The sequence below is a fragment of the Haemorhous mexicanus genome, chromosome 13 (assembly GCF_027477595.1).
Source record: "Haemorhous mexicanus isolate bHaeMex1 chromosome 13, bHaeMex1.pri, whole genome shotgun sequence".
Classification (NCBI taxonomy): Eukaryota; Metazoa; Chordata; class Aves; order Passeriformes; family Fringillidae; genus Haemorhous; species Haemorhous mexicanus.
In genome coordinates, this window is record NC_082353.1 from 7289799 (window position 1) to 7302211 (window position 12413).

At 40.7% G+C, this 12413-nt stretch overlaps 1 protein-coding gene across 2 annotated transcripts in view; it reads left to right on the top strand.

Moving 5' to 3' along the window:
• Positions 1 to 12413, top strand: part of TRPM1 (transient receptor potential cation channel subfamily M member 1) — a 95759-nt gene that overhangs the window by 10483 nt on the left and 72863 nt on the right. For both annotated transcript variants that reach the window (XM_059858172.1, XM_059858173.1), the window contains exon 4: positions 11669 to 11764. In XM_059858172.1, the coding sequence (XP_059714155.1) occupies positions 11762 to 11764 (3 nt within the window). In that variant the 5' untranslated portion in view covers positions 11669 to 11761. The remainder of the gene's footprint in view (positions 1 to 11668; positions 11765 to 12413) is intronic.

Consider the following 12413-nt stretch of genomic DNA (forward strand, 5'->3'; position numbering starts at 1 on the left):
TGGGTATTGGCAAATGCTCTGGGACTTTGAGGGCCTAAGTATATTAATCTATTTAAATACCTTTTGCCCAGCACCCTAAGCAGAGGCTGGGCAGTCTCTGAGTCTGTGACCACTAACCAAACCCAAAAATGAATGTTTATCTCATTCTATTTTTTATTGGTTTTTTTTTTTTTAGTTGAACTAATTAAAAGCAAGGCCTGAGTTAAAATCTTGTTTTTTTTCAGGTTAGTTGTAGTTTAACATTAATGCCTGGATTTGATACTGCTTATAATTGCAGTGAAGCAATTGTATTCTATGGTAGCTATAAATCTCCTTATTTTCCAGAAGTTAATGTAATAATAACCATTTTAATGCTCTCTTATTACCAGCTGTAAGTCTAATTTTCTAACAAGATGCTGCTAATTGTATTACTCTGGCTTCAGAAGTTTTCTTTGTGTCAGAGCCCCTTAGAGGGGAAGTAGATTCTTAGCCAGAGCTCTTATTTTGGTCCTGTAAAATGTAGTTGTGTTGTAATAGTAGCATCTTCTTAATAATTTTTATCTTCTTTATTAATTTATTATTGTCTAGGTTTTGCTACATCAATTGCTTTTGCATTGCTGACAGTCTAACTGCATGTAGTTCAAATAGATCAGTATCCACAAACTGTCTCAACTGATTGCAATTACGTTACTCTCATTTCAGTGAGTACAGCATTTACCACCTCACCAGCTGGTAGAATTTTGATTGTATTAAAATTGTCAAAACATTACATTACCTGAAAATTAATTTGGAAAACTATCCCCAAGAGTCTGTTTCATAGTCTGCTTCTGTTAAAAATAAATGGACAAGTTAGAATCTGCCTTCAGCCATAAGAGTTTTTGAGGCAAGTAATACATAGTCTGTTAGCCCCATCTTGCTTGTGACCTTCCAGCCTTCACAACTGCTCTTGGGCAGTCACTGTTTGGATGCATGGCCCAACAGGTCTGAAAGGGAAGTAAAATTAAGCAGTATGAAGAGCAGGGCTATAGTGAGTTCTGTATAGGGAGATGAAAATATGTCTTTTCGGGTCATACTGTCTGGCTGAACCTGTTACACAGTCTCAACTTTAGCTAGGTAGAGGGACACAGAATGTTAGCTCCCATTTTCAGAGACTCATTTTAAAGGCCAGTGTTCAAGTAAGAATTTTTTTTCAGTTTGTGATCTTTACTAAAGACTCTGAGGAAAAGCAGATTAGAAATTCTGATTGCGTTTGGCACATACTACCCTGTTAATCCAGCATCCTAAGAAAAGAATCATTGTACCTGAGGATGCAACCAAGGAACTGAAACTTTCAGAGAACATATTACTTCCTCTTTGCTGTTGGATGCTTTGTTTCATTCTGCAATAAGAAGGTCAGGATCCTCTGGAAATTCGGGTTATTGATCCTCTTCTCTCTCCCGTAATCCTCATGTCCTTGTGTCTTGTTCTGGGGTGCAGACCAGGTGTGTTCTGACCCGTTTCTTTGTCTTTGGGACTTGCTGCCAGATGGGCCTCAATGAAATATGTCACTTCACCTTCCTTTGGGATGAAGATAGATCCATGTTTTTGCAGTTTAGTAACATCTGGGACTGGCAAATACTGAGGTAGGGAATTCATACCGCTGGCAAGCTGAGACGGTGAGAAGAAAACCTGAGGGGTGCGCAGGACCAGCTGGCCTGCCCTCTGCAGAGCTGCCTCTTCTGGCTCGCAGGCGGCTTGCTCGCGCCATCTGCCGGAGCCTCCTGCTGGGAATGCGGTGGGAAAGCTTGGCTGCAGTGCGGGAGACGCGGGAAACCTGCCTCCGCCAGGACTCGGTGTGTGCCATCGGACTGTGAGAAACCAGGTGGGAACCAGTCAGCATGCGTAAAGTGTAAAGAATAATTAAAGGCTCGGTTTTGGATGCATTCATTATGACCTTTCTGGTTGTTTTTAGGACACACAAAACTACTGAAGCCAGTTATATTTAGAACAATGTACAAATCTCCTTTTATGGCATGTGCTGCTGTGCAGAAAATAGGACTCTGAAGGTAGTTTAGTGAAAGCTAAATAAGATAATTACTAAGTGGATTAATTTAAATGGTTTGCTAGTTATGGGAACTAAAGAAGTGTTTCAAAAGTGGCAGGCCACAGACTAATTTCAGTCATACAAGGGTATTATTCTGTGCATTTTAGATAAGAACTCAGTGGCTACTGATAGACTTTGAGAATTTCTATGGCTCTCTTGTCACCTCTTTGGAAACTCACATGCCCATTAGAATAATCTTTTTTCTTACAAATAAAAACAAAATGGAAGGTTTATTTGCAAGACATCTTCTTGTCTGGTACTCTGTCCTGCAAAGATTGCTTTGTGTTACCTAAGGTAAATGTCACAAAATAGTTTGTTTAAACATACTCCACCATGGGAGAAGTCAGACTATGCCAAAAATGCCTCATTTAGGTTTTTGTCAAAATTTACATAGAATACAGAATTTCCCTTACAGAAACACAAGTTGTGGTGCAGTGTTCCCTTGTTTGCTAACCAGCCTTGGCTGTTAAGTTATGTGGTTTGAAAAGATTAGATGGCCTACACCCAAAATTGAGCACTGAGAACAAGTACTGCTTTTTCTGACATGGCTTGACCTTCTCCTAATTGCTGCCATCTGGGGAGTGGTATCAGCCTGCTCCCATCTGCTGTCATTGATTCTTTGAGTGTAGTTTGGCTTGTGAGTGGAAGGGGTACAGGACTTTATTGCCTATCAGCTAATACTGGAAAAGGGAAACATAAATACCTGCTTGGTTCTCAGGCTTAAACAGCTACAGACTTAAAATTTGGATCTTTTTACTCAAAGCTAAACTTTCAGAAACCCTTTACCCTATATCACTTTCATGATTATCTGTGACACAGCACTGTCACCTTTGGCAACTGGTAAGTCTCTAATAGGAATAAAGCCTGTAGTAGTCCATAGCAGCAAGCAGGCTTACTGAAGAGAATTAGGAATTAGCCTGTGGTAATACCCTGAGTGGACGTTTGCACATCCTCTCCCAGAGCTAAAAGAACCTCTACATGCTAAAGGCTATGGGGAACACTTTGACTTTACACAGAACGTTATCTTGCTATGTGTAACTAACACACACCCCAAGGATGTGGTGCTTCCTTCAAGTCTGACAAGGTAGGTACTTCTCATTTTTCTGTGTTAAGGAAACAAGTAAGATCAGTGGGTGCAGGTGAGAAAATAAATGTGGTGGTCTTTTCTACCACTGTTCTAGTGGCTGTTTGCTCGGGTCAAAGATCTTTTGCAAAGCAGAAGGATCTAAATAAGGCTCATCCTGCCTTCAGGCAGATGAGAGCTGCCTGTGTTTTTCTGCCCAGAGGGGGTTATCTCTTCTCGTGTGTCTTCTGATATTCCTTCATTCTAAGGAGTTTAAATCTGAGTGCTTTTTTTAATACAATAATATTTTTATATATCAAGACATTCTCTATCTTGTCTTTAATAGTAGAGGAGAGGAATTATTTTTTTTTCAAAATGAATAGTGAGAGTAAGTTTTTAGCTTTTTGTCTGATGGATGCTTGGGAGAAAGTACAGCGGTACCTATGTTTTGTTATATACTTGTTAAATGATATATTGAAGTTCAGGGTTTTAGTACTCATTATACTTGTAGGACAAAACATGCTGATACATGTAACAGTAGAAGAAATAGATGATGAATGAAAAATGCTTGATGCTGTAAGCATGATGCAAGGCAAAAATCCCAAATTAACTGATTTTGTTTAACTGGTGTTATTTTTGTTTCACTGTCATGTTTTTCTGTTCAGTGCTCCTTGATCTGAAGCAAATGAATAGACCTCTGAACATTTGCAGTTCATCTTATTTACCATCCACACTGCCATCTCTTGTGGTCACAGTTACTTTGAGATGAACGCATAACAGAAAATCAAATTAGATCAGTAGAGTAGCTTTTTTCATATCTGTATTGATTATGAGGCTGCTGAAGTAGAGCTTGGCATGGATTTAGTCATCTGTTGGGCCTTGAGTGGCTGAGGTGAAAATTGCCTAGCCCTGACTGTTCCTGGGATAAGAGCCTGGGAGTTTTGCAGGGACTCAGCGCACAGGAGCTGGGAAGTACTGGTGAATATGGATGTAGCAGCTCCAAGGAGAACTCAATGGCAGCAAGAAAACCTCAGTCTTAAAGTCATCTGCTTTTGTTTGTGAGGACTCATTCTTTAGCTGGGTATTCATGCTAACATGTGTGTCATAAATATAAACTAGAGCTCAGACATTCTCTTTGCAGCCCTAGCTGCCAGTTTCAGGGGTGTCAATGGGAAATTCTTCAAAGTACCTTTCTACTTGAAATTTCTTATTAATTTTGCTGCAGAAATCTTGCTTGAAATCTTTCTGCTAGTAATACCAAGCTGAATGATACCAACATGTGCCTTCACCCTTTCATCAGACCACACAAGTTTGGAAATTAAAAGTTCAAAAGTAAGTTGTGAAACATAGTTCTTCCAAGAATCCATCTTGCAAAGACTACATGGATAAAATATAGGTTAAGCTAAGCAAGAGTAATGCATTATCAAGGAAGGTGTCTGCAAATGGAGTCAGTGGGGGATATAGTCATCAGGACTAATTACATATGTATGTGTTCAAAGCTGCAAATGCTTTCTTTCAGTCTTGTCTCCATTGAAGCCAGTTGTCAGACTTTCTTGAAAATATTTGACATCACAGCTAATTTAAAACCTGTTGCATCAAGCTGTGAGCCCAAGGTTTCATCTGAAAAATACTAGTGGTTCAAGTTGCCTTATCACCATGTTTCTTCCTTGTTCAGTTTGGAAATTCTTTTCATTCACAGTTACAACTAGATGTGTCCTGATAAAATAGGTTTTCAGTGTTCACTGTTTAATCTGCTTATTGCCTCCAAAAACAATGTCAAAATTCTGACTCAAATGTGTGTATGCTGAGATTTAGTTGGCTGCAGTGAAACAATATAACAACAGTTTTCTAATTTTACAGTAGGCCCAAACTTACAGATCCTGTAAAAGCCTAGTTCATATCAACTTCATTAAAGGTGGAATTCAGCCTACTGCTGAGGGCTGGCATAAAGCCAATCTATGATTAACTCTCCTTAAGTCCTAAAATATGCACTGCTTTTGTTTCTGAACTATGGTAAATTTTATGTGGAGAATTTAGCACCTCTAAGAATTGGGCCCCAAAGACTGTAGTAATTGCTAAGGGGAAAAGAAATCTGAAATGTTCTATTGCACAGCACAAAAGAGTGCTTCTTGATGAACTAGAATTTGTTTTCATAGTCAAGAATTTTTCTTCATCTTCTGTCAAACTAGTCTTGGATTTCATTGTTTACAAATTTTGCCTCAAGACAGTACCTACTTATAAAATATTTCATGAAGCCTTCATTTTACTGTAATTCTGTTGTTCTGGAGCACATGAAGATGAATTTTTTTGAGGACGTGGGGAAAGCTACTTTGGGTGTGTTAGTAATTGGGTATATATTGACTTGGATATACGTGTATGTGTTTGCAGCCAAGTGGATGTGTTAATTTGAAATTTTGCACTTTAATTTGTTGAGACAGCTTGGTAAGTTCAGCAGCAGTAGCAGAATATGATGGTGACATGTGGAGCTCTGCCATGCAGGCAGGGACATTGCTGTTCAGGTGCTTCTGCAGTGGTGACTGTCCAGGGGTTTATACAGCCTGGTTTTGGTGGCACTCACACTGTGCCTTCAGTAAAACAGTGTCTGTCAGCTCAGCATCTGGGTTACCCAGTTTTCCCAGGTACAACTGTCAGCCATGTTATCAGGGACACTGAGCTGTGATTGTTTCCATGAGTAGAAAAACAAAGGAATGTGAAGAAACTCTGCCAAAACATGGTTTATTTCTGTGTAATTCCCCCAGTTCCCCTCTTTTAGTCATGTGTTGATATTTTGATGAAAATTCAAACTAAAGACCCTGGAATACATTTTAATTAAGAGAAGTGAAGTAGTAATGGCTGCAAAAAGGAGTGTGAGCACCCTGGACTGAGATGGCAGCCTGGGTAGTTCCTAAAGATGGGCGGATTCATAAACATTTTCTAGAGAAGTGTGATGTATGCACCAGAAAGGGGGCTTCCTGTGAGGAAGAAAATGCCTCCAGCTCTACCTCAGTCCCTGGGCACAGATGGACAAATGCCATTACTCTGACTGGTTGGACAAGTTGTGGTTCTCAGAGTGCTGGGCAGGAAACAAACCCCAGCCCCAAACCTTTGTGGTGCAGTGAGCTGTGATCGCAGTGCTCGGGGGCTGAGCAGTCACCAGCTGCTCTGCTCCTGGCCAGGGAGGCACAGTGGTTATGCTGCTCCTTCTCAGAGATGTCACAGCACAGAACTTCCTGTTGTTTGCAGTCAGGATGGAATATTGCTCTGCCAGCCAAAGGGAGACTGTCCTGTATGATGTGCAGGATGTCTCTTCTGGAAGCTCTCTGCGCTGCGTCACTCAGATGAAAAGTTGACTGTCAAAATGTGAAGTGGTAGAGACTAAGAGTTTCATAAGCCAAAGAATATAGTTTAAAAACCTGTTTAAAGAGTTTTTCCTTTCTGAAGGCACCTTAAAGTCAATGTTGCAGCAATAATTGTGCATTTAGCAGCAGTCTAGATTGTCTGTTCCATCTAATAAACATTTTACACTCCTGAGTTTTTCCAGCTTAGTGAGTAAACATATAGTCTTAGCTGACTGCAAAAAGATTAGTTTACTTCAGTGGGCTTAATCTATGACATAGACTAATCTTGGTGTGATCCTATTACTGCAAGGTCAGCTGGGATTGTAGTGTTTGATTGTCTTGCTTTGCTCATTTGATTCCAGCGTTTGTGGTTTGGAGCAGTTTTTGTCTTTGTTGGTATCTCTGAGACCTGTAGTTAGGAGAGAGATTGCTGACTCATGTTATCCCAACTTTGAAAAGGTTAGGAGATTGTGAAGGAGGGAAAAGGGAGGTGCTTTTCTCATGGTGTATCCCCTCAGCAGCATTACCTTTTGAATTTGAAGCCACAGCAAAGGAAATCCACAATAATTTGTCAGATCTCTGAAGATCTGTGTGGCAGGGCTTGATCATCAGGAAGGTTCTGCTGTGATAAATGTTCCTAGCAGAAATGGAGAGCCTGCCACTGGTGGAGCTGGTAAAGGTGGGAATTCTAAAATTGCCCCTGGACCAAATCTGGCTAATAGGTCTGTTACAGGAAACTTCCCTTTGCCTCTCAGCACGACAGGCTGGTGGCTTTCAGGTCTGGGTGTTGCTGGTAGAGGATTGATCTGTAGCTGCCCAGAAGCTGCTTGTTTCCAGTGATTAACTTGGCACATCTCACCGCTGAGCATGAACTGCAGCTGATGTCATGATCAACAGATAAGAGGGATGAGATGCACCTGACAGCCTGTGAGTGAGAGTACTTGGTGGTGTCTTTCTCTGGCATAAATACTACAGCAGCTCCTCTTGGCAATCCTAAGGAAATCAGTGAAAACTTTAAGGGGTTGCCCCCTTCTTCTACGGAGGTTGGGGACAAAAAGCACAGTTGCTTTTTTATCTAATGCCTCATAGGCAAATGGGAGCAATGGAATTTTCTCCTAATTGGTGTTATCAAATCTCCTCCAATTTAATTAGGTTTCACTGCTTTAATGCACCTTTCTTAACAAATATCAGTCAACAGAAGGTAAAACACTACAGTCAGAAAACATCCAGCATAATGGCAAAAGTCACTGGAATGTCACAGGAGTCAGTGAGTTATACAATGGCAATAAACAGGGACCAGCAACACACTGACAGGTGCTAAGCTCTGTCAGACAAGGCCACCTAGAACATGCTAATTCACTGCTTGCTGAGGTGTGCTAGAGTTGTTTCTGGAGTGCATCATGGGTAAATTTATCTGAAATAAAGAAACCTCTAAGTGGTAGAGTTATAATGCAGAGAAGGGGGATCATGGTATTACATTGGTATTTCTCCTCCCTTTTCTTTCATCTGGTGATGACTCTGAAATGAGATGTTAGGGTTTTGTAACCATCCCTTTTAAATTAGCATCCTTCAGAGTTCAGCTGAGATTTCCTTTTCTCTTCTCTGAAAAGTTTCATTAGTGTTGGGAAAGTACTTAAAACATCTTGAAAAACGTTGAACTCGTTACCGTAAAGAACTGTGGGCTTGTCAGTACTGCTGAGAATGTTCTTTAAAAATGTTGGGATTTTTTGCTCAAGCACTTTGCAAACCACAATCATACTTGCATCTGTCAAAGAACACCAACTGATTTTACAAGTATACTGGAATTCTGTGTCTTTGCATTGATTTATATGATTGCTTCTTTTATTCAGGTAGAGAAACCAAGATATGGGGTGACTTGCACATGGTCCCATTGAAAATCAGGGACAGGAAGAGAATATCTGATTCTCAGTCCCTTACTTTACATTGAAACTTGTTCTATACCTTATCTTTACAGTTGTCTTGCAGCTAACTCTACATTGAAAGCTGCTCTGTAACTTATCTTTACAGTCTCTTGCAGCTAACTTATCCCTTATACTGTCTTGTTCTTCTGGCACCAAAATGTATTCATAGGCACATTTCTAGGTCTTCTCTAGGTTTCAGTTACCATTACTGCTAACCAGTCCAAATTTATTTTGTGTATTTTATTTACTTTTTTCATTTGAAAAGCATTTTTTACAGTCAGAGCCAACGTCATGGTGTATAATACCAGTACATCAGGGTTAAGTAAGGGTTGCTGTCCCATTAAATTCCTTTTCGTACAGAGAGGTTTTTATACATCTTCTGGACAATTAATTGCGCGGAAAGATGAACATATTTGACGTTTCCCACATGCCAATGTGATAAATATTAGCCATGGTTGTATTTCTGGAGGGAGGATGGAGAATAGTCCATGAGAAAATCCTGTGCGTTCCCAAGGAAACAGGCGCTGCAAAGCGCACAAGGTGGCGCTGGTGGCAGCCGAAAGGCGGCGAGTGGGACCGGCCGAGTTTTGGGGATGGGAGCTCTTCCCCCCCAGGGATCCCACCCGGTGGATGCAGGATTGGGCATTGTGTGCTTGGAGCTTTGCAGCCGAACCCAGTGCTATGAATTAGAGAATTGAAACACTACCAAAGCATCTCAGGGAAGTCTGTCCTTATCAGTTTTCAGAATTGATGGCAATTCAGTTATTTCATAGTAAGAACCAATTGCTTCTTCTACCTCGGGTACGATGAAGCACAGTAGGAAGCCTTTAGCAGAACTTCCAGCACATCTGCTCTTCAGACATTCCTTGGTTACCCAAGCAGGGAGCAAGTTTTTTGTCACTAGTTGCAGATACTGGCTTGTGGTGGGAAGCAGAAATAAGCGACTTCCAGAACTACAACCTCATTCAGTTTTATTAATCTGAGATGTCGTCCCTGCTAATAGTAGCCAGAGCTTCTTGTGATACTGTTTGAAAACACAGGAATGTTAAAAGTGCAGTTCTGGACAAATTTTCCTGTAAAAACTTTTCCCGGGCACTTAATTTCCATTTCTAATGTAACACCAGCTGGCTGAGATGGAAGCTGATTGTGCTTTAAATTGCTGCATGCTGCCTGTACAAGCCCTTAATGTACTCAGGAAGGGGAAAGGAGCCACAGAACTCCAAGAGAAGAGCTCACTGTGCTGTTCTGTGGTCAAATGAAGCCCATCCAAGCACAGTTGCTCAAATGTTAGTACCATTGATCATGTAACCACATGGAAAATGGTAAAGAGCTGGCAGCTAGCCCTGTGTATGCAAGGAGTTGTCAGCTGGCTTAGCCTGCTGTTCAGTGGGCCTGCTGTAAAACTGTTCTTCTCATGTCTCTGAGGATGCTGTAATAAAGCAGGATCTAAGGAACACCCTCTATCACAAATTCAGGGCTCTAAAGTTCTCTGTGCTTCAATTCAGCACATTCTAAACTGCTAAGTTGAACAAGTTTTTTGTTTTTAATTTTCAGTTTGAATATGTCTTTGTATGTAAAATGTGATAAAGAATGGGCCAATATAGAGTAACATCTTTGATACCCTGGAAAATGGGCTAGAGTGCACCTGTAGGAAATTTGCAGCTCTTCCAAGGGAAACACAGCTGGAGGCTGTTTCTCCAGTGAGCTGGAGGAATCGACCAACACAAACTTAATAAAAGTTTACTGAAGCAAATGCAAAGCTGTAGACACATTTCTCTTCTCAGAGAAAAGCAAGGCATGACTTCCCAAGAACGTTTCTGAGATTGACATTCTCTAAATCTCAGAGAAAGAAAAAACAATTCTTATCTCATTTACTGCTCCTGTTTTTGTTCACAAGTGGAAGATTGTTTACCTGAAGGGAAGTGATAATTGGATTCTGGTGTGAGTGTTTTGATTCACTGACCAATTGGATCCAGGTGTGTGTGTTGGGACTGTTGGCTGATAGTCACGAGAGGCTGTGCAGTGCTTGGCTGATTCAGTTTAGGTGTAATGTAATATAGTATAGAGTAATGTAGTATAACAAAATCATTAATTAGACTTCTGATAAGATGGAGTCTTCCTGATCATTCCTCTCCTTTGTTGGGGTCAAAAATGTCTGTGTTAGCAGGACCTGGAATCCCAGTGAGCAGCAAATTGAAGGTGAGTCAGCAGAGTGCCCTTGCAGTGCTGAAGTCTTTGTTAGTGAGAGGGAAATGTTTGTTCCCTCTGATTTGCACTTTTGAGTTTGCATCTGGAGTGCTGTCTTTATTTTGGGAGCCCCTTAGCACAGGATTTGCAAATATCTTTGTAGGAGCCCTTGGGATGAGGGTGGTTGGAGTGTGGAAGCCCCAGGTGTAAGGATAGGCTGGAAGATCTTGTTCAGCCTGGGGAGAAGGGGCTAAGGAAGAATTAAGTTGCAGGCTTCCTCTAAGTAAAGGAGTGCTACAGGAAAGATGGAGCCAATTACTTCTCATAAGTGCAGAAGAAAGAACCAGTGCAGCAAGGGAAATTCCACAGGGACATAATGAAAAAAATCCTCTGGTAGGGGAGTGGTGGAGCAATGTAACACCTTACCCAGAGGGCTGGAAACACTGTCCTTGGAGGTTTTCAGCATTCAGCTGGGCAAAGTCCTCGACCCCTTGACTTTCAGGATGTCTCTCCTTTGAATGGGAGGTCAGACTAGGAGAGCTTCTCAAGTTACTCCAACTTTTTTTTTTTCTGTGATTTTACAAATACAGGGAAGCTGATGGTTGATCACCTCCAAGGTTGAGGTGAGTGTGACCTGGTGGGTTTCTACTCCCTTGGCAGGGTATTGATATGATTACTTGCATATGTTTTGTTATTTACTGGCATGGGGTTTGTTGTTCATATGATTAGTGCAGATTATTTCTCATATGTGAGAGTGCTCAAATGGGCACTAATTTACAGGCCCACTGGCACAAACAGAGGTTATTTGTTTGTTTTCTGTCCACATCTCATGAACTGCTTTAGTTTTTCTTTAAACTTGCTATTTTCCTTGCAAGAGAAGGAGAGGGGGCAGACAGTTGCTAAATAAGAAAGCTCTTTAGAATGGATAAACAGACTGCTCAAGTAAAAGTACCACAAAGTGGCCTGCATACTACTTCTGATTTTAGGTGTAGAATTAACTACATGGAACTTATTCCCTCTAGCTGTCACCTACCAGTGACTTGCTGATTTTTTGTGTAAGCTGTTACATATTTAATCCAAATATGCTCTTGCCTAGGTTGCTGCAGCAGTGCTTTGAGGATATGTAGTTTACAGAAGAAGCCAACTCTTCACCCAGCAGTCCCCAGTGACCTCCAGAGTGCTCATTCTCATGGTAGGTAACCAGCACCGAGCAATATTCTGTCTGTGCTTTGCTTCAGGGAGGCAAAATAAGGACTCAAGAACTGCTAAGTGTGTAAAGGACCCTAGGCTGGTTTTTCAGTTAAACATGACTTTTGAAATTTTTATATTGTATCACAAATGTCAGAGGACACCAAACCAGCATGCTTTTTAAAATAAAACATTCTTTTAAGACATCCCATTTTTAAAAAGTGCTTTAAATTTGGGGTTTTTTTTTATTTTAATAATCCGTTGCCTATGAAAGAAATTTGTCTTTAGTTTACTACTCATATTAAATGCCAAGTGAAGGAAGGCCTGATTCTACATGTGTTGTACATGTAGGTCTTTACAGAGGTCTAAGCCTATCTTTCCTCTTCCTGTCAGTGTAAATAAAGTTCATTGGATTATGGACTGCTGCTTTCCATATTTAGTTTGACTACTAGGGTAAGTGGAAACATTTTAGCTGACATGATGGACTACAGATCAAAGCTTTAAATCTGTTGCTTCTTGTTTAAAACTAACATCAGACATCTCTGGTGTGTTTCATAAAATACAGCTCTGAACAGCAAGAGTAATGTTGTTTGTTTTTTTTCCTATGGGCTGAAACAACTACAGTTGTCTCTGGCCAAGCTTTCCAGTTTTTA